The sequence below is a fragment of the Scyliorhinus canicula genome, chromosome 7, assembly GCF_902713615.1.
Source record: "Scyliorhinus canicula chromosome 7, sScyCan1.1, whole genome shotgun sequence".
In the NCBI taxonomy this organism is placed as follows: Eukaryota; Metazoa; Chordata; class Chondrichthyes; order Carcharhiniformes; family Scyliorhinidae; genus Scyliorhinus; species Scyliorhinus canicula.
The window spans coordinates 134,845,715-134,870,355 of NC_052152.1; the positions used below are offsets into that span (position 1 = coordinate 134,845,715).

A 24,641-nucleotide genomic window follows, 5' to 3' on the forward strand; every position below is an offset into this window, starting at 1 on the left:
TGCGATCTCAGGAGGGGGGTTATATTTTCGGGGCCACTCCGCATTGTGAGTCTGCCATGTCGTGCGGGACAGCCGCCAAAGGGCCGCTGCCGTGCGCATGCGCAGACTCCCGACCGGAAGTGCAGTGCCCCGTATCGGCAGAGCTGCGTGGAGTAGTCTGGGCCCTGCAAGCCCCCTTCAGGTAGGAGAATCACTCTGGACTTAAGAAAGTCAAGAGGGAAAAGCCTGCATTGTGACGCTGGAGTGGGGGACATAGCCCCATTATTGGAGAATCCCGGCCCATGCTTCTAAAGGATATTATCCAGCACTAAGAGCCTGTCATCGGTATTGATCGGCTTTTGCACACTATTATGGGAAAGATTGTGTGGGGTGATGGTTGCTGGAAAATAATCAGGAACATAAGCCCCCCTCCCCACCACCATTGCAAGTAGCTACTATATGGTTGCAACATACCACTTGGTTATAGTACTGGTAACATACTAATTGGTATTATGTTGGTAACATTACCAGAATCACGGCATTGTTACCGTGCAGGAGAAGCCATTTTTGGCCCATCGCGCTGTACCAGCTCTGCCAGTGAGCAATCCAAGTGGCATTCCCTGGCCATCTCCCTGTAACCCTGCAGGTTCTTCCTTTTCAGATAGCAGTCTAATTCTCTTTGGAATGCCTCGATTGAACCTGCCTCCCCCACACTCTCTCAGGCAGTACATTTCAGACCGCAATCACTTGCTGCATTTTTTTTAGGGTTTCTCCTCCTCGTCGGTTTTGATTTTTCTATTAATGACTTTGTCTTGTTTTCATCCAGCAATCGCTGTGTTCAGATTTAAAGGTCCATTTTCCTAGTTTTCTACCATCCTTGCAGTGGAATGATACAATCCTAATGGATTTGTTGACTAGCAATCAGTCTCTGCTCATTAAGCAACAACACAGCTGGAGATGAGGTGAAGAAAACTCCCAGTGGTGGAGAACTGTGGGAAACATAGCTCCAAAGTTAACTGTTTAATTTGACATTGATATATGGCGTGGGATCCTTGTTCTGCTCATTGGTGCATTATGTCTGCCCGCAGATTGTCCTGGAGAACAGCAGCCGAGAGGACAAACACGAATGCCCTTTTGGACGCAGTAGCATCGAGCTCACCAAGATGTTGTGCGAGATCCTGCAAGTCGGAGAGCTACGTAAGTCTCGACACCCGGAGTCAACAAATTTTCAAATGTCAATCTACGCTGCAGCCTCAACAGAAGCCTGCATTTATGTAATACCTTCAGTATTAAAAAGAAAATGTCACTCCGTAAAGCTGGGTCACAGTCCTGGAGCTTTCTCACCCTCGCAGCGCTGGGGCTGTACCAACACCATGTGGGCTGCAGCGGTTCAACAAGGCGACCCACTACCACCTTCTCCAGTGCAATTAGGGAAGGACAATAAATGTTGGCCTAGCCAGCAATGCTCACAGCCCTGAGAATTTTAAGTAAGCACAAGGAAAGTAGACAATGAGCCAGGAAAGTGGAGCTTGTTGACTGAAAGCTTTGTTGAAGAGATGGGTTCTGGGAAAGGTGGACAGTGCCAGACAGAGTTACCAGAGGAATTGGAGTTGTGCTGGAGCCAATGAGGGTATCCGAGGAACTAAATGTCTTGGGGAGAGTGTTTCAGAGCTGGAATGGGATGAAGCCATGAATACTAAGTTTATATTTGTGATGCACTGAGCTAAGGAACCAGTTTAGATTAGCCAGAACAGGGTAATGGGGGAGAGAGATTTAAGGTGGGACTGGAATAATGCTGCAAGCCCTTTATACAAGTTGAAACTTGTAAAGAGAAATGATCAGAAAATAATTAGAAATCCTAGACTCTGAAGTAGATCTGCAACTAAATATCTTGACAAGGGTGGTAAGGTGGCACAGTGGTTAGCACAGTTGCCTCACAGAGCCAGGGACACGGGTTCAATTCCAGCCTTGGGTGACTGTGTGGAGCTGGTGCGATCTCCCCTTGTCTGCGTAGGTTTCCTCTGGGTGCTCTGGTATCCTCCCACAGTCTGAATATGTGCAGGTTAGGTGGATTGGCCATGCTAAAAATTACCCTTTAGCATCCATTGGTTAGTTGGGGATGGAGCTGGGCGATGGGCCTAGGTGGAATGATCTCTCGGAGGGTTGGTGCCAACTCGATGGGCTGAATGTCCTTCTACACTGTAGGGATTCTATGATTGATCTTACATCCTCATAATAATATACACTAACTGTAACTTCTGATTATCACCTGTGCTATGCCAATATGACAGATGATCGCTTTGTACAACTACATTACAGTAGGTCTGTGGTACAGTGGGTAGCGTCTCTCCCTGCGAGCCGGAAGAGCCATGTTTTTGTCCCACCTATGACCATGTTCACAATGTGGCCAAACAGGTTGCTTAACGACCTGCAGACTCTTCCCACACGTGCCAATGGTGGGCAGTGAGAGTGGGAGAGGTTGTTGGTCAATCGTGTGATATAAAGAAAGTTGGATAGCTCCATAGCTCCAGACCAGAGAATTGTGTAAAAACCCAGACTCCCTGATTTATCTATAATGGAAACACAACCACATGCAATAGATGTATATTCGTGCAAGGGGCTTGCTTAACAAATGTAGTTGTAAGGAATGCTATAAAAAGAAATGTAATAACATGACTCCAAAGTTTGTTGGTGGAGACGAAACCTAGACAAGGGAAGAATTGGAGATGTTATGCCCCAGAGGTCATAGAATGGTCACAAGCACACAAGGAGGCCATTCAGTCACTTATGTCCATGCTGGCTCTCTGCAAGAGCAAATCAGTTGGTCCCACTCCCTTGACTGGCTTTTGTAGCATTTAAAACTCCACCGGGTGTTCACAATGACCTCCGTTGTAATAATAGCTGTTGGGAGATGTCAACAAAAAGCTGTGCTGAAAGTGCAGGAACAGGTGGCAATGTTTCTTTTCTAAACTTTACCAGATAGCAAAGCAGTCCAGTAGAGAGTGTTTGTTAACTCAAAAAATGACTAGGGGCTTTTCACAGTAACTTCATTTGAAGCCTACTTGTGACAATAAGCGATTTTCATTTAAAAAAAACAAGCTGAAGTTGTTGGTGATTCATGTTTAAAGGGCAAGGGATTTACATAACCTTTAATCATGACGCTTAAACTGAACCTATCTGTCCTTCAAGAGGATAAATGTCTACACCATAGTTTGTGATTCATACACTCCAGGTTAAAATGCCCCCCCCCCCCCCCAAAGCGGGTCTAGCCAGCAACAAAATCATCTTCATCAGCTTTACGCGAAATATCACGGACAGGATTCTCTGTTCCTGTGTTGACACCGGGGCTGGATTTGTGGACTTCCACGACAGCAAAACTGGTGCCGCACCCGGACCTGCACGTGGAACATGATCGATTCCAATGAGAAATGGTGTGGGATTCGCCAGGATTGTGATTGACACTCAGGAGGCTGACGAACTCATCTGCGTATACATATTTCACTCCCCACACACACCACCCCAGCCAACAAGATGGCAATGGCTGCGCTGCAGCATGCCCATCCTGTTGGTGGGTTGGCTGGGGCCAGAGGGCACCTAGGAGGGGTGCCCTGGGAGAACGCCCATACGACCTGTGGTTCTAAGTTCACAGTCCAGAGCTGCATGGCTGCCTTGCGGCCGTAGCAATGGTGCACCGTGCCAGTCCACCCTGACCCAATGACCCGGAGAATACCGGGTCAGGCCTGCTAATGAGATGGCAATGGGACGTGTGTTCTGGAACGCATTGACGCCGCTGTCGAGGCACCGGATAATTACAATTTGGTGTGAAAGCGATGCCCGCTATGATTTTGGCGTAAAAAATCATACGGGAAAAATGACCCTTCGCCCAATCGCGTTTCCCGATTCCAGCATCAGTTGACGGAGAATCTCATCCCATGAATTTGGAAATACCTAAAAAAACACTGGAATTGGGCAGCTGGAATTTCTCAGCTAATTCCCTGAAACTAGCAAACCTCCCCACCAAGAACAGGTCCTCAAACCCGCTCCAGACCCTTCACCTCGCATGATTTAAATGTGGAGTCCAAACCAGCAGGTAAAAGGTGATTATTGCAAATAAAGGCTAGCAAAGACCAGGAAAGAAGCTTAAAATGCTTCCTGAACTGCTTCCAAATTCCCAGGGAAGAAACCACCACTGGATTTGAGGAAAATCTAACAGGGGAAGAAAGACAATGGTGCAGTAACTATTCCACGAAGAGTCGCTGTAGTGCAGGAGCGTGCTTCCATTTGTCCCCCAAATGGATCCCCCCCCCCCCCCCCCCCCCCCCCCCCCCCGCCCGCCCGACTGTCTGTCCCTTTGAAGCAGGACAACATGGATTCTGGAAGTCCTATCCACCCAAATAATAGAGGATATCAATTTGTTGATCTTGATTTTTTTTTAAAGGATTTGGGGATACACTGAAAAATAAATAAAAAATTAATGTGCACGTTTATTTTAATAGTCTGAACCCTACCCACCAAGGATAGGGGGAGGTTGTTTAATACTGCTAACCAGACTGGTGTAATTTAATTTATGAAGTGAGGCCCAGTTGTGGACCACCCAAACCCCCAGATAGCGAAAGCTTTGCAAGAAGAAAAGGCAACATGCCCAGCTGGGGCTCTCCTCCTGGGGGGTTGAAGTGTGATGAGTCTTGACTTCAACACAGTCGAGATGCAGGAAGAGGAGGAGCATTTGTGAAAAAGATGTGGCATTCAGGAGCAATAAGAAGGGAGTGTTCACAAAAACACTGACCCGCAGAGCACTAAAATACTGCAAAAGCAGATAGGTAGAGAGGAGGTTGGAGTTGAGTGAATTCCAGTTTGCTCTATCTAGTGTGAGGGAGCTACCATGTCGTTCAAAGTTTATATTGTTATTTGGGAGCTGCTAATTGAATAAGAATAGGTTGCATAAAAAATAAATTTGTTGTTGGAATGTTATTTTGGCATCTAATTGTTGATATTTTATGGATGCAGCTAATGAGGGCTGCAATGAGTATCACCCCATGTTCTTCACCCATGACCGAGCTTTTGAGGAGTTCTTCTGTGTCTGCATCCAGCTACTCAACAAGACATGGAAGGAAATGAGGGCAACATCAGAAGACTTTAACAAGGTGAGATGGTGCTGCCTATAGAAGAGCAAGTTAAGTCTGAGCGAACCGTGAACACTTGGATTGTAATCTGTGCAATACCTAAGTCATTCTACACTAAAACAGATTCTGCATCATAGCATTAGGTCGTTCAGTCCTGAAACTGGATGTTTTACTTCTCCTTCATTCGTTCATGGGATGTGGATGTCACTGGCAAGTGTAGAATTTTGTTGCCCATCCTTAATTGTTCTTGAACTGAGTTGCTTGCTAGGCCATTGCAGAGGGCAGTTAAGAGTCGCCCACATTGCTGTGGGTCAGGAGTCACATATAGGCCAGACCAGGTAAGGATGACAGATTTCCTTTCTAAAAGGACATTAGTGAACCAGATGTTTTTATTTTACAACAATCAGTGTGGTTTTGTGGTCTCCACAACTGAGACTAACTTTATATTCCAGATTTATTTTTATTAACATGAATTTAAACTCTGCCAGCTGCCATGGTGGGATTTGAACCCATGCCCCCCGGATTATTTTTATAGGCCTTTGTATTATTAGTCCACTGACATTACCACTACTCCGTCGTCTCCCCTCATACCTGAAATTCATCTGCCCTGCAACCAGGATTACATCCATGTTACAGTCCAACTGCTTGTAACATTGGTTCCTTGAGCATGGGACACAGACATGAATGAAAATGAAAATCGCTTATTGTCACAAGTACGCTTCAAATTAAGTTACTGTGAAAAGCCCCTAGTCGCCACATTCTGGTGCCTGTTCGGGGAGGCTGGTATGGGAATTGAACCATGCTGCTGGCCTGCCTTGGTCTGCTTTCAAAGCCAGCTGTTTAGCCCTGTGCTAAACCATCCCCATATTCACGTATTGTGAATTAACAAACAGAAAGCGCCAAGAACTTGATGCTTTACTACATTAAATGCACCATATAAATTCAAGGTGCAGGAGTATCAGGCAAAATTCACATTGAGCCAAAGGAGGAAATACTAAGACAGGTGACCAAACAGGTGAACATAACCAACAAGTCATCAGTTCAAATCGATCAGATATTCGACTGGCTGAACCCATTTTGTTGTCTGAACCTTTTTTTTTCTGTGCTTGTGGTGATGATTTTGTGTTTCCTTTGCCCTAAAAACCGGTTTGCTATCTGTTTTTTTTAGCAAGACCAACTCTTCTGGACTGTTGGAATGATGTTTTCTCTTTCTATTCAATGTCCTTTTCTTCCTGGTATTTGTGCCATCATGCGTGAACTTTGTATGGTCTACACGCGTGTTTGTCTATTCTGTGTCGAATGGTAGCTGTTTTTCACACTGTCCTGCAGTCCCTTGCTCGGTTGCCATCTGGATTGCTTTCCATACTGTATGGTTTGTCAAGTGTTACTGCAAGTTCAAACACTTTTTCTTGTCATGAATTGCAATGTGTTTAGTTGTCCTTTGGTTTCACAGTTGTACCTTTGTGTAAGATCTGTTGATCCGTAGTCACTCTTTGTGTGCTCAAGATCAGTTCCTTTTGGCTTGTCTGATTTTACCTTTTTATTATCAATGTCCTTTGCATTATCTGATGTTTCTTTGAGCTTTGTGACGTCAGTTCCTTTCGAATGATCTGATTTATCTGTGATCTCTTGGTGCTTCTCATCTGGAGTCAACTTCTCCAAGATGTCTTCATTCTCTTGTTGGCTGTTCACAATTGATGTGCTCTCAATTGATCTGTTCACTGTTGCAATCTGATTGTCAGCCTTTGTACAGTCCAGCTGAGATCTGTCAGTCTCACTTTTGTCCTGCACATCTTGTATGCTACATGTGATCACTTCATCACTATTGGCAAATAAACTAGATAGACCTTCATAGTAGTCTTCTTCTTCTTCTGGCTCATCATCTGTTTCACCACTGTCCTCATCGGATGTTTGTGAGTATCGTTTCTCGTGGTCAGTTACCATGATCCTTTGTCTTCACGCTGTCTGGAACGTACAGTAGCTTAAGCTTCAGGGCTTTGCATGCTTTCACTCCCAATATGGACTCTCGTTCTGTGTCCACAATAGCGAATTGCACAAAGTGGCTTTGATTGTGCACCCATACTTCTAGGACACATACCCCTAGAGTTTCAATCTCATTCCCACTGCAGACGATCAACCGTTTCTGTAAAACAAAAACTGTCTGTGGAACTCTCAGGCGGTTCAAATTGGAGAAGCTAAGGAAATTGGCACTAGTTCCCGTGACGAGCTTGCATTTGATTAATGTGGCATTCAGCATCACTGGAATTGTCATTCATCGAGATTTGGAACAATTGTGATTTGGGTTTGTTTTTTCAGCTTCTGAAATTTTCTGTGTACCTTTGTTTAAACTTTTAATTATATCCATATAGAATATATCTTCTAAATCTATTTCAACTTCTGTGACGTTGAATTTATAATCTTTATTTTTAGATTTGTGAAAATTTTCTTCTTGTTTCGTGCTGAAAATTGCTTATTCAATGCTGCTCCGAAAGTCTTCAGCTGTGGGTTGAAATTCAATGTTCTGCCTTGCGAGGTTCAATGCTTCTGTTTAGTGCCTTCTAAACATGTTTTTCCGATTGCCAGGCATTGTTTTTCTTAAGTGGACATGGCCACAACATCTGAATGTCATCACGTTCGTGACGTCATGCGCAAACTTGCAACACGCATGCGCAAGTCGATCGTCGTCTGGAGTGCGCCCTTGCAACATTGTGTGCATGAGCAGAACGGTCATCTTCCAGATCGTGTTGTTTTTCAAATTGCGCATGTGCGAGTTCTGCACATGCGCAGAACGTTATACATTCGAATCACATTTTTTCTATAACTGCGCATGTCCAAAATGTCCAACTTCCGAAGCGCGCTTTTTTTCCCACGTGTGCTTGCACAAACTGGCCTTTTTCAGCGTGCTTAATTTCTTGCTGCACCACAGCTTCAGCAGAGGCAACATTTTTCACGTTACTTTCCTGATTCAAGATTTCGGAACTTTGCTCGAACGGGATATATTACTAGGTCTTCCAGCATTATTTTTTGTTGCTTTTGCAGTCACTTACACAGCTTTTCTTTTTTTTTAAGCTCACAATAGCTATCAAAATTTTTCAATGACCACATCAAGCTTCTTTTTTACAACCTCATTCTCTTTTTTTTTAAATAATTTTTATTGAGATTTTCACAAAATATCAAAAACAGAAAATATCAACAAGAAAACAGTATTAACAACAAAAAAAAACACAATAACCCCCAAAACCAAACCCCCCCCCCCCCCCCGTAACTACAAAAAGAAGAAATAGATAAGCACCCGGCATATTCAATAAACACATATACACATTTTTCCCCCCGCCCCCCTCGGGTTGCTGCTGCTGCCGGCCTATATTCCTACTGTACTGCCAGGAAGTCCAGGAAAGGCTGCCACCGCCTAAAGAACCCCTGTACTGATCCCCTTAGGGCAAATTTCACCCTCTCCAATTTGATGAACCCCGCCATATCATTGATCCAGGCCTCCACGCTTGGGGGCCTCGCATCCTTCCACTGAAGAAGAATCCTCCGCCGGGCTACTAGGGACGCAAAGGCCAGAACACCGGCCTCTTTCGCCTCCTGCACTCCCGGCTCCACTGCAACCCCAAAAATTGCGAGTCCCCAGCCTGGCTTGACCCTGGATCCTACCACCCTCGACACCGTCCTCGCCCCACCCTTCCAGAACTCCTCCAGTGCCGGGCATGCCCAGAACATATGGGCGTGGTTCGCTGGGCTCCCCGAGCACCTAGCACAGCTGTCTTCAGCCCCGAAAAACCTACTCGTCCTCGTCCCGGTCATGTGAGCCCTATGTAGCACCTTGAACTGTATGAGGCTAAGCCTCGCACAAGAAGACGAGGAATTCACTCTTTCCAGGGCATCCGCCCACGTCCCCTCCTCAATCTCCTCACCCAGCTCCTCTTCCCATTTACCCTTCAGCTCCTCCACCGAGGCCTCATCTACGTCCTGCATTACGTGGTACACGTCCAAAATCCTCCCCCCTCCAACCCACACCCCCGAGAGCACCCTGTCCCGTACCCCACGTGGGGGCAGCAGAGGGAACCCCTCCACCTGCCGCCTGGCAAACGCCCTAACCTGAATGTACCAAAACATGTTCCCCGGGGGGAGCCCAAACCTCCCCTCTAACTCACCCAGGCTCGCAAACCTCCCATCCACAAACAGGTCCCTCAACCTCCTAATACCTACCCTGTGCCAGCCAATAAACCCGCCATCGGTGCTCCCTGGAACAAACCGGTGGTTCCCCCGTATCGGGGACTCCATTGAGCCCCCCACCTCCCCCCTATGCCGTCTCCATTGCCCCCAAATTTTGAGGGTATCCGCCACCACCGTGCTTGTGGTATACTTGGTTGGAGGGAGCGGTAACGGCGCCGTTACTAGCGCCTCCAGGCTCGTGTCCACACACGACACCATCTCCATCCTCTTCCATGCTGCCCCTGCCCCGTCCATTACCCACTTCAGCACCATCGCTGTGTTGGCAGCCCAATAGTACCCACAGAGGTTGGACCGTGCCAGCCCCCATCGTGCCCGCCATGTCCCATCTTTTAAACTCCTCCTCATTTGCTCCACCAGCCTAGTGAGGTTAAGTTAATGTAGGGCCCCCCAGCTCCTAGCCACCTGGACTCCCAGGTACCTAAAACTCCTCCCTGCCCTTTTCAGTGGGAGCCTACCAATCCCCTCCTCCTGAACCCCCGGGTGCACGACGAACAACTCGCTCTTACCCGGGTTGAGCTTGTACTCTGAAGAGCCCCCAAATTCCCTAAGAATCTTCATCACCTCTGGCATTCCCCCCACTGGGTCCGCCACATATAGCAACAAGTCATCTGCGTAAAGTGACACTCGGTGCTCCTTCCCACCCCGCACCAGACCCCTCCACTTCCTCGACAACCTCAACGCCATGGCCAGGGGCTTAATTGCCAACGCAAAGAGCAAGGGGGACAGGGGACACCCCTGTCTCGTCCCCCGGTACAACCAAAAGTACTCCGAATCTCCTCCTATTTGTGGCTACGCTCGCCATCGGGGCCTCATATAACAGCCTCACCCAACTGACAAACCCTTCCCCGAACCCAAACCTTTCCAGCACCTCCCACAGGTACCCCCACTCAACCCTATCAAAGGCCTTCTCCGAGTCCAATGCCATCACTATCTCCGCCTCCCCTTCTACCCCCGGCATCATTATAACATTCAGAAGCCTACGTATATTGGTGTTCAGCTGCCTTCCCTTCACAAACCCCGTCTGGTTCTCATGAATGACCCCCGGCACCCAGTCCTCTATCCTTGTGGCCAAGATCTTCGCCAACAGCTTGGCATCCACATTTAACAATGAGATCGGCCTATATGATCCACACTGCAGGGGGTCCTTGTCCCGTTTAAGGATCAAGGAAATCAGCGCCCGTGACATAGTCGGGGGCAAAGCCTCCCCCTCCCTTGCCTCGTTAAAGGTCCTAACCAACAGGGGGCCCAGCAGGTCTGCGTACATTTTATAAAATGTGACCGGGAACCCATCCGGCCCCGGCGCCTTCCCCAACTGCATGCTGCCTATCCCTTTGACCAGCTCAATCGGCGCCCCCAGCCCCTCCACCTGCCCCTCCTCCACCTTCGGAAATCTCAGCCTGTCCAAAAAGTGCCCCACTCCCCCCCCCCCCCCCCACCGGGGTTTCGGACCGGTACAATTCCCCATAAAAGTCCCTGAAGACCCCATTAATGTCCACCCTCTTCGCACCACATTTCCTCCCCTATCCTTCACTCCACTAATCTCCCTGGCCGCATCCCACTTAAGGAGCTGTTGCGCCAACATCCTACTCGCCTTCTCCCCACATTCGTACACCGCTCCCTGTGCCTTCCTCCACTGAGCTTCCGCCTTTCTGGTGGTCAGTAAGTCGAACTTGGCCTGAAGATTATGCCGCTCCCTCAGCAATCCCTCCTCCGGAGCCTCTGCGTATCTCCTGTCCACCCTCACCATCTCCCCCACCAACCTCTCCCTCTCTCTTTGCTCTCCACTCTCCCTATGGGCTCGGATGGAAATCAACTCCCCTCTAATCACCCCCTTCAATGCCTCCCAAACCGTCCCCACCCGGACCTCCCCATTATCATTGCCCTCTAAGTACCTCTTGATACACCCCCGAACCCGCCCGCCCACCTTCTCATCCGCCAGCAGCCCCACCTCCAGGCGCCAGAGCGGGTGCTGGTCTCTCTCCTCCCCCAGCTCAAGGTCCACCCAGTGCGGGGCATGATCCGAAATGACTATGGCCGAATACTCGGCATCCTCCACCCTCAAAATCAGCCCCCTGCTCAGAACAAAAAAATCGATTCGGGAATAGGCTTTATGCATGTGGGAGGAAAAGGAATACTCCCTGGCCCTCGGCCTCGTGAACCTCCACGGATCCACCCCTCCCATCTGGTCCATAAACCCCCTCAACACCCTAGCCGCCGTGGGCCTCCTGCCTGTCCTGGACATGGATCGATCCAATGGGGGATCCAGCACTGTATTAAAGTCCCCCACCCAAATATCAGGCGCCCCGTCTCCAGATCCGGAATGCGGCCCAACATGCGCCGCATAAAACCCGCATCGTCCCAATTTGGGGCATAGACATTCACCAGCACCACCCGCTCCCCTTGCAACTTGCCGCTCACCATCACATACATCCTGCCACTGTCAGCCACCACCTTCGACGCCTCAAACGACACCCTTTTTCCCACCAGGATCGCCACCCCCCTATTTTTTGCATCCAGCCCCGAATGAAACACCTGGCCTACCCAGCCCTTCCTCAGTCTAACCTGGTCCGCCACCTTCAGGTGCGTCTCCTGGAGCATGGCCACGTCCGTCTTCAGCCCGTTCAGGTGCGTAAACACACGGGCCCGTTTGACCGGCCCATTCAGCCCCCTCACATTCCACGTTATCAGTCGGATCAGAGGGCTCCCTGCCCCCCTCCCCTGCCGATTAGCCATAACCCATCCCCTGCCCACCACTGGCCAGCGTCCCCCACTTGGCCCGTTCCCCACGGCGGCAAACCCCCACCCCGGCCCCCCCTGCATACTCCAGCTCCTTCCTGGCCATTTCAGCAGCAACCCGATTACCCCCCCGCCCCGGCCATTTCAGCAGCAGCCCGATTACCCCCCCCCGGCTAGGACCCCTCCCAACCGCGTTACTCCCTCCATAGCACTCCCGTGAGCCAGCTAACTTCTGCTGAGCCCGGCGGCTCCCGCCACACCTCCGACCCAACGTGGGGCTACTTCTCCTCCCCCATACCCATCAGCAGACGCTCCTCCTCCCCCTCCCGCTCTCGCGCGGGGAAAAAAGCCCGTGCTTCTCAGCTCCGACCCCGCCCCCATCCACCCTCAGCGCGGGAAACAAAAGAAAAGCCCGCGCTTTCCCCCTGCCTGACCCCGCCTCCTCTAGGGTAGCTCCCCTTGTCGCCCCCCACCACCAACTCCCCACCCTCCAAGTCTACCCCCCAACTCGAGCCCATCCACCGAACCCACGCAAAAAGACAGTGCCCCACCCGCCCTAGAAACAACACACAACCAGCATGAAAGAGAGAACCCCCCACCAAAAGTTAAAGCAGTTATTTACAAACCCCCGATCCTCAGTTAGAGTCCAACTTCTCGGCCTGCACAAAGGCCCACGCCTCCTCCGAGGACTCAAAATATAAGTGCTGGTCCTTGTAGGTGACCCACAGACCCGCTGGTTGTAACATGCCAAACTTCACACTCTTTCTGTGGAGCACCGCCTTCGTCCGGTTGTACCCGGCCCTCCGCTTAGCCACCTCCGCACTCCAGTCCTGGAAGATCCGCACTACCATGTTCTCCCACTTGCTGCTCCGCTCCTTCTTGACCCACCTAAGCACGCACTCTCGGTCAACGAACCAGTGGAACCGCACCAGCACCGCCCGTAGTGGCTCATTCGGCTTGGGCCTCCTGGCAGTATTCTGTGGGCCCCCTCCAGCTCTAGGGGCCCCTGGAAGGACCCAGCTCCCATCAGCAAGTTTAGCAAGACGACCACATAGGCCCCCAGGTCTGGCCCCTCCGTGAGGCCCAGGATCCGCAAATTTTTCCGCCTCGACCAGTTCTCCATCTCCTCGAACCGCTCCTGCCACTTCTTATGGAGCGCCTCATGCATCTCCACCTTTACCGCGAGGGCCGCGTCCTCATCCTCTCTTTCGGAGGCTTGTTGTCGGAGCTCCCGGATCTCCACCCCCTGGGCTGTCTGCGTCTCCAGCAGCTTGTCAGTAGTAGCCTTCGGTGAGTCTAGCAGCTCCACTTTTAGCTCCTGAAAACAGCGCTGGAGAGTCTCCTGCTGCTCCTGCGCCCACTGCCTCCATTCCTCGAAGCCTCCGCCGGCCGCCACCTTGTTTTTCTTCCCCCGCTTTTTTCTAGGCGCTGCCACCGCTATTTTGCTGGCCCCACTCCTGGTCCAGACCATAGAACACTGGGGATCTGCTGATGACACCTTCCCACGTTGGGAATCGTCGATCAAGTACCGCTGGGGGCCCTTAAAAGAGCCCAAAAGTCCGTTCCCGGCGGGAGCTGCCGAACGTGCAGCTTAGCTCTGCATAGCCGCAACCGGAAGTCCTTTCAACCTCATTCTTAAAGTGGAATGAATTATACACTTCTATAGCCTGCAGTCCAGCCTAAATGAGTGCAATCTTTTGCTTCTCACTGACTACTTGGAGGTTTGAGGTGGACCTCTGTTGCCCTTTTATGTATTTTCTTTTGCTTTTATTTTCTTTTCATGTATTAAATGATCTGTTTGAACTGCTCACAGAAAAATACTTTTCACTGTACCTCGGTACACGCGACAATAAACAAATCCAAAAATTAGGATGAGAGGTACAGGTCAAACTCTTGGTTGAAAATTTTCCAGTTCACATCTACATTACCTGTGTCCTGAATGACTTTGGAGTCTGAAGACCCTCGACGAAGCTCCAGCTGGGTATTTAGTTTTTGTGATGCTTCAGGGCGTTGATCTTGGAGTCTGATTGTTGCTACTGGAGTCTGGTTGAGATTTGTTTTTTGCACTTTTTTCTTTCTTTTTCTTTCTCACTAAACTTGACTATTCGACTTTAGGAAGCACCCCTGGTACCATGTTGTGTTCTCTATTTTGCTTTACCTGAATGGCTTGGATACGAAGTGTTGAATAAAGAACACAAAGCTTTGTTAACAAACAAAACTACAAATTTAATTTTTATTTTTAACAAACAATTTTATTGAGGTATTTTTTGGCATTGTAAATAATTACAGATAACAGAAATATGCAAACATCAACGGAAAACCAATAGTTCAATAAAACCATAATGCACATACCCACTCCTCTCCCATAGACACTACCCACCTATTTATCTCTCCTACTCTACTCTGACTACAAATTTAATAGCACAACTAACTTAAGATTTGTTTGGAGCAGCACGGCGCAGTGGTTAGCACTGCTGTCTCATGGCGTCGTGGTGCCAGTTTCTATCCCAGCCCTGGGTCACTGTCCATTTGGAGTTTGCACATTCTCCTGGTGTTTGCGTGGGTTTCGCCCCACAGCCCAAAGATGTGCCGGGAAGGTGGATTGGCAACACTAAATTGCCCCCTAATTGGAAAAAATGAATTGGGTACTCTAAATTTATTTTTAAAAACTAAGATATGTTCACATTTCTAAAGTAGAAGGTTTCTAGATTAAACTATGCTATCTCTAACTACTGAACTCTCAAGTACACAACTGCTCCTTGCTTCACCATCCCTGAAGTCACATGATATATATATATATGACTGTTCTGTGGTTCCCTCTAGTGGTAAGAGGCATTATCATGAACTTGTTCATTTTACATCCCAGTCAGTATACATATCATTACATGGTTATTACATTACTGTATAAGGGGGATGCGGTGCACAAATTGGCTGTCAAATTTCTTGCATTATGTGATGGCGACTGAAGTAATTATTGGCTGTAAAGTGCCTCGGGAGGTCCTGATTTTGTGAAAGGTGCTATACAAATGCAAGTTTTGGAGCAGCACAGTGGTGCAGTGGTTAGCACTGCTGCCTCATGGCACCGCGGATCCGCGTTCAATCCCGGCCCTTGGTCCCTGTCCGTGTGTAGTTTGCACATTCTCCCCATGTCTGTGTTGGTCTCACCCCACAGCCCCAAAATATGTTCAGGATAGGTGAATTGGCCACACTAAATTGCCCCTTAATTGAAAAGAAAAAGAATTGGGTATTCTTAATTTATTTATTTTTTATAAATAAATGCAAGTTTCTTTCTTACCAGTTGTTATTGTCTGGATTTGTACCAGAATTATTTCCTGAAAGAGTTACCTAACAAACACAGCTGAGCCATGTGGCAGAATTTAGTGGAACTGAATTCTTCTAAAGGCTTATGATACTTGAGCTGCCGATAGCTGGAGAATGATTGATGCCCTTTGGCCTATTATCTTTGTTGGGTTTCCTTGGCAACTCAAAATTACAGGGTAATAGATAATTGCTGGGGACCTGAGGGAGCGATTCTGCTGTCAAAGTAGTTGCCTGCCCCCAGCCGCGACAGCGAAGCTTGTCTCAACTGTTTATATTTACACCAGCAGAAAAACTGGTCAGAAGCTGAACTCTTGCTGTGTCCGCAGCGAGGTTTATTTCCAACGCCGCCTAATTTATTTTTTTCCTTTGCTAACCTGGGGTATGTTTCTGTTCTGTCTGGTAACTTGTCGAAGAGACTATTCTGAAACAAACCTAGGCAGTGATTGTTGATCAACACCGCAGAGCGAAAGTTGAGCCCGAGTCCGTTCTGAATCCAGCAAGTGATTAAGAAGGGGAACCATGTCTATATCACCACCTTTCTTCCCCATATCATCCTCTCGGCCCCCCCCCCGCCCCCCCCCCCCTGCAACCACCACCAAAGCCCATGGTACCATGTCCAACTAACATCACTTGTACTCGCTGCATTTTTAAAAAATCTGTCTTTGGTTCTTTTACCAATAATCTTAACTCTGCACCATTTCTGCGTGTTTACTGCATCAAAACCTCAGAATGTTAACACCTCTGACATTTAAAAAGGTGTTTCCCCAAAGTTGCTCATGGGTCCAGATGTGGGTTAATCCAACACTTCTTTACTTTATCAAAAAAAAGGAAAAGATTAGTTTGTTTCTCACCATTGCTTGCTAACATATACACACACACGCACAAAGATTAGTTACAGAGGAAGTTAAAAACGATACTCAGAAAAATTGGACCAGTTCAGTCTCGCTATTGTTCGTTGCAGGACTGATCTGTTTGAAGTCAGGATGTTGCACTGTCTGGTGAAGGTCTTCAGATTGTAGAATTGCTTCAGCAGCTGCAATGGCTTCCACTGTCGAATTGTGCAATTCTGCTGGAGATAATTTTTCTCTCCCTACCCTTGTTGATAATTTTTGCAGGAACTGATATGTCTGCTGCTATCATGTGACCTATCCAAAAATGTCAAGTTCTCTCTCAGTTGAGGCATCGACTCTTCAGTAGGCCTTTCTCCCAGCTAGGGTTCTTAGCTTTTTGTCCTGGCCAATGAGGCATCAACAAAACATCATTATCTTCTGGCTGAGACCACAGTGAACCATTACTAAATTAAGGATTGTCCTTAGTCTTCTTGGAAGAAGGGAGATCCAGTCTGAAAGCCACAATTCTATCTGGTAACTTGGAGCCATTTGTAGTTTTTATTAATATAAATTTAGAATGTCCAATTTTTTTTTTCAATTAGGAGGCAATTTAGCATGGCCAATCCACCTACCCTGCACTGTGATCCAGGGCCGGGATTGAACCCGGGTCCTTAGTGCCATGATGCAGCAGTGCTAACCACTGCACCTACGTGCCGCCAATTGGGGCCATTTTCAAACCGTTGTTAAACTAGTTCCAAGTTTTTTTTTAAATGTAATCTTTAAAATAGTTTTTCTAAAAATTGTTATGTCATAACTGTGTACCCGTAGCACCTCTATTGGATCTCATTTTGACCTTCTCTGCTCAAAGGTGAATAGATCCAGTTTCTCCAGTCTCACCACATAGCTGAAGTTGCTGATCCCTTGTATCACTTCACTGAACTGTGCTCTACACTCTCCAAGGGTTCCGAAAGTGTGGTGCCCAGAATTGAACCTAATACTCCAGCTGACATCTATTTGTAATGGGTTAGTATCTATAGAGTTGCTCGACTCTACCATGCCATACAGAGACTCTGGACCTAATTTCCATCTCCCAAAGGAGGTGCTAATCAGGTCATGAAATTTGATTTTTTTTTTGCCAATTTCCCTCTGCCTTCCCAACTCCATGCCATTTTCATGTGGACCTTCCATGGGCCAGGAAGGGTGCCGGGCAGCACGGTGGCCTAGTGGTTAGCACAACCGCCTCGCGGCGCTGAGGTCCCAGGTTCGATCCCGGCTCTGGGTCACTGTCCGTGTGGAGTTTGCATATTCTCCCCGTGTCTGCGTGGGTTTCGCCCCCACAACCCAAAAATGTGCAGAGTAGGTGGATTGGCCACGCTAAAATTGCCCCTTAATTGGAAAAAATAATTGGGTAATCTAAATTTAAAAAAAAAAAGGAAGGGTGCAAAGCCCATTCGCAACTCTTCCAGGCTTGAATATAATCAAAGTACCTGCTTCCTTCCATTGATTGATGGGCAGTTTGCTTTAAAATGGAGAAAATGCCATCGGTTCTTTCAGTTTTAGGCTTTGGATTAGAAAACTAATGTTTTGGTGGCACAGTGGTTAGCACTGCTGTCTACGGTGCTGAGGACCCAGGTTTGATACCAGCCCCGGGTCACTGTCTGTGTGGAGTTTGCACATTCTCTCTGTGTCTGCGTGAGTTTCACCCCCACAACCCAAAGATGTGCATGGTATGTGGATTGGTGTCTAAATTGCCCCTTAATTGGAAAGAAATAATTGGGTACTTAAAATGTTTTTTAAAAGGAAACTAATGTTTTCATAGTTGTGGCTAGTATGAATGCCTGGCTGAGTTCCAAGGTTGCAGTATTCTGCTCAATCTGCTGATGCACCTGTTCAGGGGAATTATTAACAGTATTATGAGGGTGTAATAACATACTCTTCCTTTGATTTAGTTTCAGAGTACATGGTTGCTTGCTTACACAACTCAATGGCCACCTAAAGGATTAATTTTTCTTCTGTGTTAAACAGTTTTTCTTTGCAGCATCAATCACAGATTTTTGAATGAGAGTTTTATTACATCGTTACAGTCTGCGTTTTTTACACTTGCATTTAAAATGATTCCCATTGTTTTTGCATGGCTCATCAGGACTGTATATGGTGGCTACTGGTTGAGTGGTCATGGAGAATAAATGGCAATGGAGATTCTAAGGGGCCATAGAGGTGGCGGGGGGGGGGGGGGGGGGGATTGGAGGAGCCATGGAGGTGGTGTGGGAGGATCTGAGGATCCTTGGTGGTGGTGTGGGGTTCTGAGGAGCCATGGAGATGCTGCAGGGGATCTGAGGAGCATTGGAGGTGGGGCGGGGGATCTGAGGATCCATGGAGGTGGCACAGCTGATCTGAGGGGGCATGGAGGTGGCGCGGGGGATCTGAGGAGCCATGGAGCTGATGCTGGGGATCTGAGGTGGATCGGGGGGGGGAGGGCTTAAAATTATGTTGTGAGCTGGCATTGCTGTCTTCATAAGAGGTCTTCTGACCATCCGTCCTCTGCACTGACATTCCTTATGCACTCCATCATGACTCTCAAACTGGCCTGCAAGCCCGAATCCTCCATGAAGAAACCAGTCATGGGCAATGTAACATGGTCAGGGTGTCCATTTGTGAAGCTGCAAAAATGTGTAAATCTGATATTCCCATCCCCGCAGGAGAATCTGGGCTCCAGTGTCTAAATGCAGGCACCTGCTTCCATTTCTGTACCAATGCATCCTCACTTAATTCAACAGAACATTTTCAGCCCCATGTTTTTATGGAATCTCTTGTAGTTTCAAACCTGCTTTACCCCTAAGATACTGAGAAATTGGAAAGAATATTTTAAATCCAATGGGAATGGTGTGATGGAGGGATTTTGTGCTATGTACTTCTACCCCGACATTCTCCCGGCATTTTAAGTTGGACAAGGGCAGGCTCTCCATCCTAGAGGAATTGAGTCTCATTTAGATGACTACTTGATATACCGTGTATATCGTGAATTTTAGTTGTGGAGCAACCAGAGAACAGCACAGCCTCGCACCCTAATAACTTAATTTTATTTTTTAGGGCTTTACTTGAGGGGTGGCTCAGTGGTTAGCACTGCTGCCTCACGACACTGAGGACCCAGGTTCGATCCCAGCCCTGGGTCACTGTCTGTGTGGAGTTTGCACATTCTCCCCGTGTCTGCGTGAATCTTACCCCCACAACCCAAAGATGTGCAGGGAAGATGGATTGGCCACGCTAAATTGTTCCTTAATGGGGAAAAAAATTAATTGGGTACATTAAATTTTAAAAATAATGGCTGTACTTGAGGTTTTTACCTCCACAATAATTGCTAACTTTACTAACTCTTCTGATTCCTGTTCCTCATTTACCAGTGGAAACAGTCCCCATCAGCAACCTCCCCACAAAATCACAATCTTCCCTTTTCTGCTCACAGACATGTCTAATCTGTTGGGTACCATTCCTCTCCTCTTAGGGCATGTTGAGGGAGGGGGCTGGGAGCCAATATTTTATTTCTCCCTCCGTCCCCCCACCCCTCTTACATCTGCATCCTTCCAGAGTTGAAATTGGGCCTTTATCCTACTTGCTTCAGATTACAGCGTGTTGATCTGAGCTGGGAGCACTGCTTTCTGATGTATCGCTCAATATTCTGATACTTCCTCAGTCTCAGCTGGGAGCTATTTTCAGCACGCTGATTAATGGGCAGAATTTGAACCATGTCATTAAACAGCCTTGTTTTTAATTTTAGGTCAATAAATCATCAGACAGTAGTCAGGAATTTTACAAGTGAGTGAACAAGTATTCGGAAATGTCATTCACTGTTTTTGATTGGATTTGTCCAATGTGTGGCACAGATGTGATAAAAGCAGTGTTTCAACATCTGTTGTTTTCCAAGATCCCAATGAAAATAAAATGCAGGAGAGATGTATAGCCAACTCTCTATCACTCATTTTACAATATTGAACAGAGTCAAACTTACCCCAGGAGCCTAACCGTGAACTTTGTACGTGTGAATCGGTAAGCCATGCACCTAACCACATTAGAGCATGTAATCCTGGGGATTTTCCGGCTGTTCTCACCAGGGGGTCTTTTCCGGTCCCACCGGTGGTGGATTCAATGGGAAATCCCATTGTTAGCGGCGGGAACGGAAGATCGGCCAGCGGCAGGCGGTCTCCCACGCTGTTCATTGACTGCACAAATCAGCAGCGAGCTCGATTAAATGGCTCTAGTGCTCCTTAAAGCCAGCCTGAACCTCTTAATGGGAAGGTGAATTGTGGCTGCAAGAAATGACGGGAATCCTTCGTGAATCCTTCGTGAATTGAATCTGCTCAGTGCTGCTTTTGAAGAATGACTGAGCATGTGAGACAGCCGAAGAAAGCAAACCTCTGCATTTCCTACATTATAACAGTGACTACACTTCAGAAGTGCTTCATTCGCTGTAAAGGGCCTTTGAGAAGTCTGGTGGTTATGAAAAGAACTTTTTCTTTTTCTCCAAAATGCATTCAATTGAAGCATACTTAAAGACATGGGGAGAGATCTTCTAGCTCTTTGTGCCGACGGGATCTTTGGTCCCGGCGACAGCACAACCCTGCTGCAGGTTTCCCGGCGGCGTGGGTGGATTCAGTGGGAAATCCCATTGACAGCGATGGGATCAAAAGATACTGCTGCCCCGGCAACAGGCAGGCCACCTCCCGCCACTGAGAAACACCCGCAGGGAGGCCAGAGAATCTCGCCCAGAATCTAACAACCAACCTGTGAGATAGTGCGAATGGGGGACTTTTATACCGTTTACCATCATGTTCAGCTGTGTCAGGTTAAGATTGGGATAGGCTGGAGTGCAGTGCTGCAAAATGGCAGCAGTGGTTTCAAATCAGTGCTACTCCATGACGTATCGTGATCCACTACTCATGCTGCCGGTGATGAGTGGCTGCATTCAAACACCTTTCCCTGCAGGCAACCTGGACTTCAAATCGTCATTGACTCCATAGCTCCACACTATACATGTCAAGGACTCGGTGAATAAACAAATTCTTTTTTGTACTGGGTGGGGGGGGGTATGTATGCACCGGTATTAAGGCTACCTCTATTTGTGTTGTTCCTTGTGTCTTAATAAAGCTCGTAGTCTCAAAGGTGGAGAAGATGCTTTATTGTGAATTTGTTCTGTCTTCAGAGCTTAACTTACGGCTACCTCAAATGCTGCCTGCCTGTGTGTCTGTGTCTTGCTACCAATTCTCCCTTCCATGAAGTGTATCCTCACTTCCTGTCCCTGTGTATTTATAGGTCTCCCGTGCTCCTTCTAGTGCTTCCTCAGTTGTATTGCATCTACACTGATACACAATCACCACATCCCCCTTTTTTCTTTACATATTTTCTGTACATCGTTAAAGAAAATTGTACAAAACAGTTACTTATGATATGTGTATCTATACAAGTGATGGTGCTATTGCATATTTTACAAAGCCAATTTATATTTATGAGTCCAATCTTAATAAAAACATTTATGAGTCCAAACTTGATGAATTTGTTCACTGAGTTTTTTCTTTTTTTGTTGTTGACGTGATGATATTGATATTGCAACTCCGTTGTGAATGTTGTCGGTGTTCTTGTTATTTTAAGTAACCAATACGTCATCCCGAGGTGTTCGCATAGTCGAACCACTGATGTTGACTGACATGGACTTTTTTCTGTGCTTGTGTTATCGATTTAGCATGTCATCTGCCTTGAAAGCTGGTGTGCTTGCTTGTTCTGGAGCAGATGTGAGTTTGTGAGATTCGTTGTCATCCCATGGCATGTTTGTAGTCTTGTCATTGCTTTGCAGTGTGCTGTGGCATTGTCCTTCATGTGCAGAGTTGTACCATTTTGTACAAGTCGTTGTTTCATTGCTGTTGTTTCTGTCGTTCCTGTCTTTGTTGTTTTCGTTGCCATTCTTGTTTCTGCAGTGCTTCTTGCGATTTTTGTTATTCTTATCGCGCTTCATGTTGCTTTTGTTCTTGCTGTTGTTCTCGTTTCTGCTGTGCTTTTTGTGCCTTTTGTTTTTCTTGTTATGCTCAATGAGTGTCCCGTGTGGATAATTTGAGTCATTGTCACAGTTATTGGTGCGGATCGTTATGCGCATGCGCAAGCCGCTCATGCGCAGTGGACACAAAACCGCACAGTAAAGGAAGGCGGATTTGCACATGAGCAATCGATTCCTATGCATGACGTCACAAGCGTCATGACGTCTGAGGATCCGGACCACACCCACTTAAAAGGGAAATGCCCGAAAATTTAAAACAAGATATTTAAAGCTGTAAAACCAAATTTTCTTGCCTCAGAAGACAGAAAAACGCCTGAACTTAAACCAGCAGTTGAAAATAACTCTCACAACACCCTGGAAAAAGCAGTCTGCACCACCCAAAGTGAAGAGAACAAAAATAAATCCGAAACAAAAAAAGATGATTTGTTTTTCGAACAATACTACTCAGACATGGCTGAATTATTCGGATATGCTGATCACAGCATCAGCGACACGGTCGCAAAGCTCAACACGAATCTACTCGTGGTAGATGAATCCAACACCATGGTGCCATGGCAGATCGCGATATATTGGATGACAGCAATACCCAAGACGAAGACGACGCCAAACAGAGAGCACAGAAAGACTCCACGGAGAGAGCGATGACAGGCTCCACAGTGAGAGTGATGAAAGACTCCAACAGGGAAGCAAGCAAACACTCCCTGGCGAACACCATGCATGAACAAGACCTTGAAGGTCAACCCGCCGTATCTGAGGAACCGCAAGCAGACCATGAAAGCCTACCAAGTTCACATAATCAAGAAGAAGACAATGTACATCTACCCACTGTATGCGAAAACAGTGACAAGGTGATCACACTCGACATACAGGAGGTACAGGATCACAGTGAGACTGACAGTTCTCGGCTTGTCTGTACAGAAGCACAGGGTAGGGCCACCCAAGAGTCCAGAGAGACCACGCCAATAGAAACCAAGCAGATTTTGACTCCGGAAGAGGAGCACCTAGAGTCCAGTGAGACCACGCCAATAGAAACCATGCAGATTTTGACTCCAGAAGAGGAACACCAAGAAAGCAAAGACGAGGAATCAAATCCACCACAAATGACTGATGTCACCAGCATCAATGCAACATCAGATCATTCTCGCCATTCTCGAGACGAAACGTTCAATGTAACAGATTCCACAAAGGACACTCGCACCAATATGCGCGGCTTGCGCATGCATGGGCAAATCGGCCTTCCTTTACTGTGCGGTTTTGTGTCCACTGCGCATGCGCAGCTTGCGCATGCACATAACGATCCGTGACCACAACGTTTTGAGACTGCGCATGCGCGGCTTGCGCATGCACATAACAATCCGCAACAAGAACTTTTTTAAACTGCGCTTGCGCATGCGCAGAATGCAAAACGGGTGATTGTAACTGCACATGCGCGGCTTCTGCTTCCTGCGCATGCGCAGACGCAGACTTTTGTTCTTTGTGCCCCAGAGACTGTAAAATGTGCTCCGACACCATTTTATTGCGGATTTCAGCGTTTTTTCTTTCTGAAAGTTGTAAGTTACCTTTTCCTTTTGATCTGTACTGGATTTCAGCGTTTTGGCTTTGTGAAAAATTTATTCTTCCTTTTGATCTGTACTTTTCACTCACGATTTCTTGACTGAACTCTTTCTGTTCTGATAGTGATAGTTTGAGTTTTGCATCACTCAGTCTCTGTGCAGTTTGGCCTCTGAGCATACAGTGCTCTTCAAATTTCATACAGTACTCTTCAAATTTTTTTAGTATTATTTGTAAGTTGTTGCTGTCTTCAGCTTTTGAGTATTTAAATCCATTATATACTTTTCGAGCTTCATGTCCTGCGATGAGCAGTGCTATTTTCATTTCGTCTGAGGCTGCTGCTAAATCATTAGCTATGATATGAAAATCGAACATTTGTTTAAATATTTTCCAGACATTTCTTACATTACCGGTCATGTTCAGCTGAGGTGGGCGTCCAACCCACATCCTCGAATAAGCGAGGTCTTCCCAATGTCCAGTAGGAGGTTTCCATGCCATTTTGGTCTTTCTGTGTCTGCAGTTTTTCCTTGAGTAATCTTGTACTAAGCTTCTGAAGCCACTGCTGGTACCATGTGTTGTTCCTTGTGTCTTAATAAAGCTCGTAGTCTCAAAGGTGGAGAAGATGCTTTATTGTGAATTTGTTCTGTCTTCAGAGCTTAACTTACGGCTACCTCAAATGCTGCCTGTCTGTGTGTCTGTGTCTTGCTACCAGATCTCCCTTCCGTGAAGTGTGTCCTCACTTCCTGTCCCTGTGTATTTATAGCTCTCCCGTGCTCCCTCTAGTGCTTGCTCAGTTGTATTGCATCTACACTGATACAC

The 24,641-nt window shown here is 47.3% G+C and overlaps 1 protein-coding gene across 5 annotated transcripts in view; it reads left to right on the forward strand.

Moving 5' to 3' along the window:
* LOC119969395 (engulfment and cell motility protein 2) overlaps positions 1–24,641 on the forward strand; it is a 242,824-nt gene that overhangs the window by 176,896 nt on the left and 41,287 nt on the right. For all 5 annotated transcript variants that reach the window (XM_038802980.1, XM_038802983.1, XM_038802982.1 and 2 more), the window contains 2 exons: positions 1,068–1,176; positions 4,987–5,123. In XM_038802980.1, the coding sequence (XP_038658908.1) occupies positions 1,068–1,176; positions 4,987–5,123 (246 nt within the window). The remainder of the gene's footprint in view (positions 1–1,067; positions 1,177–4,986; positions 5,124–24,641) is intronic.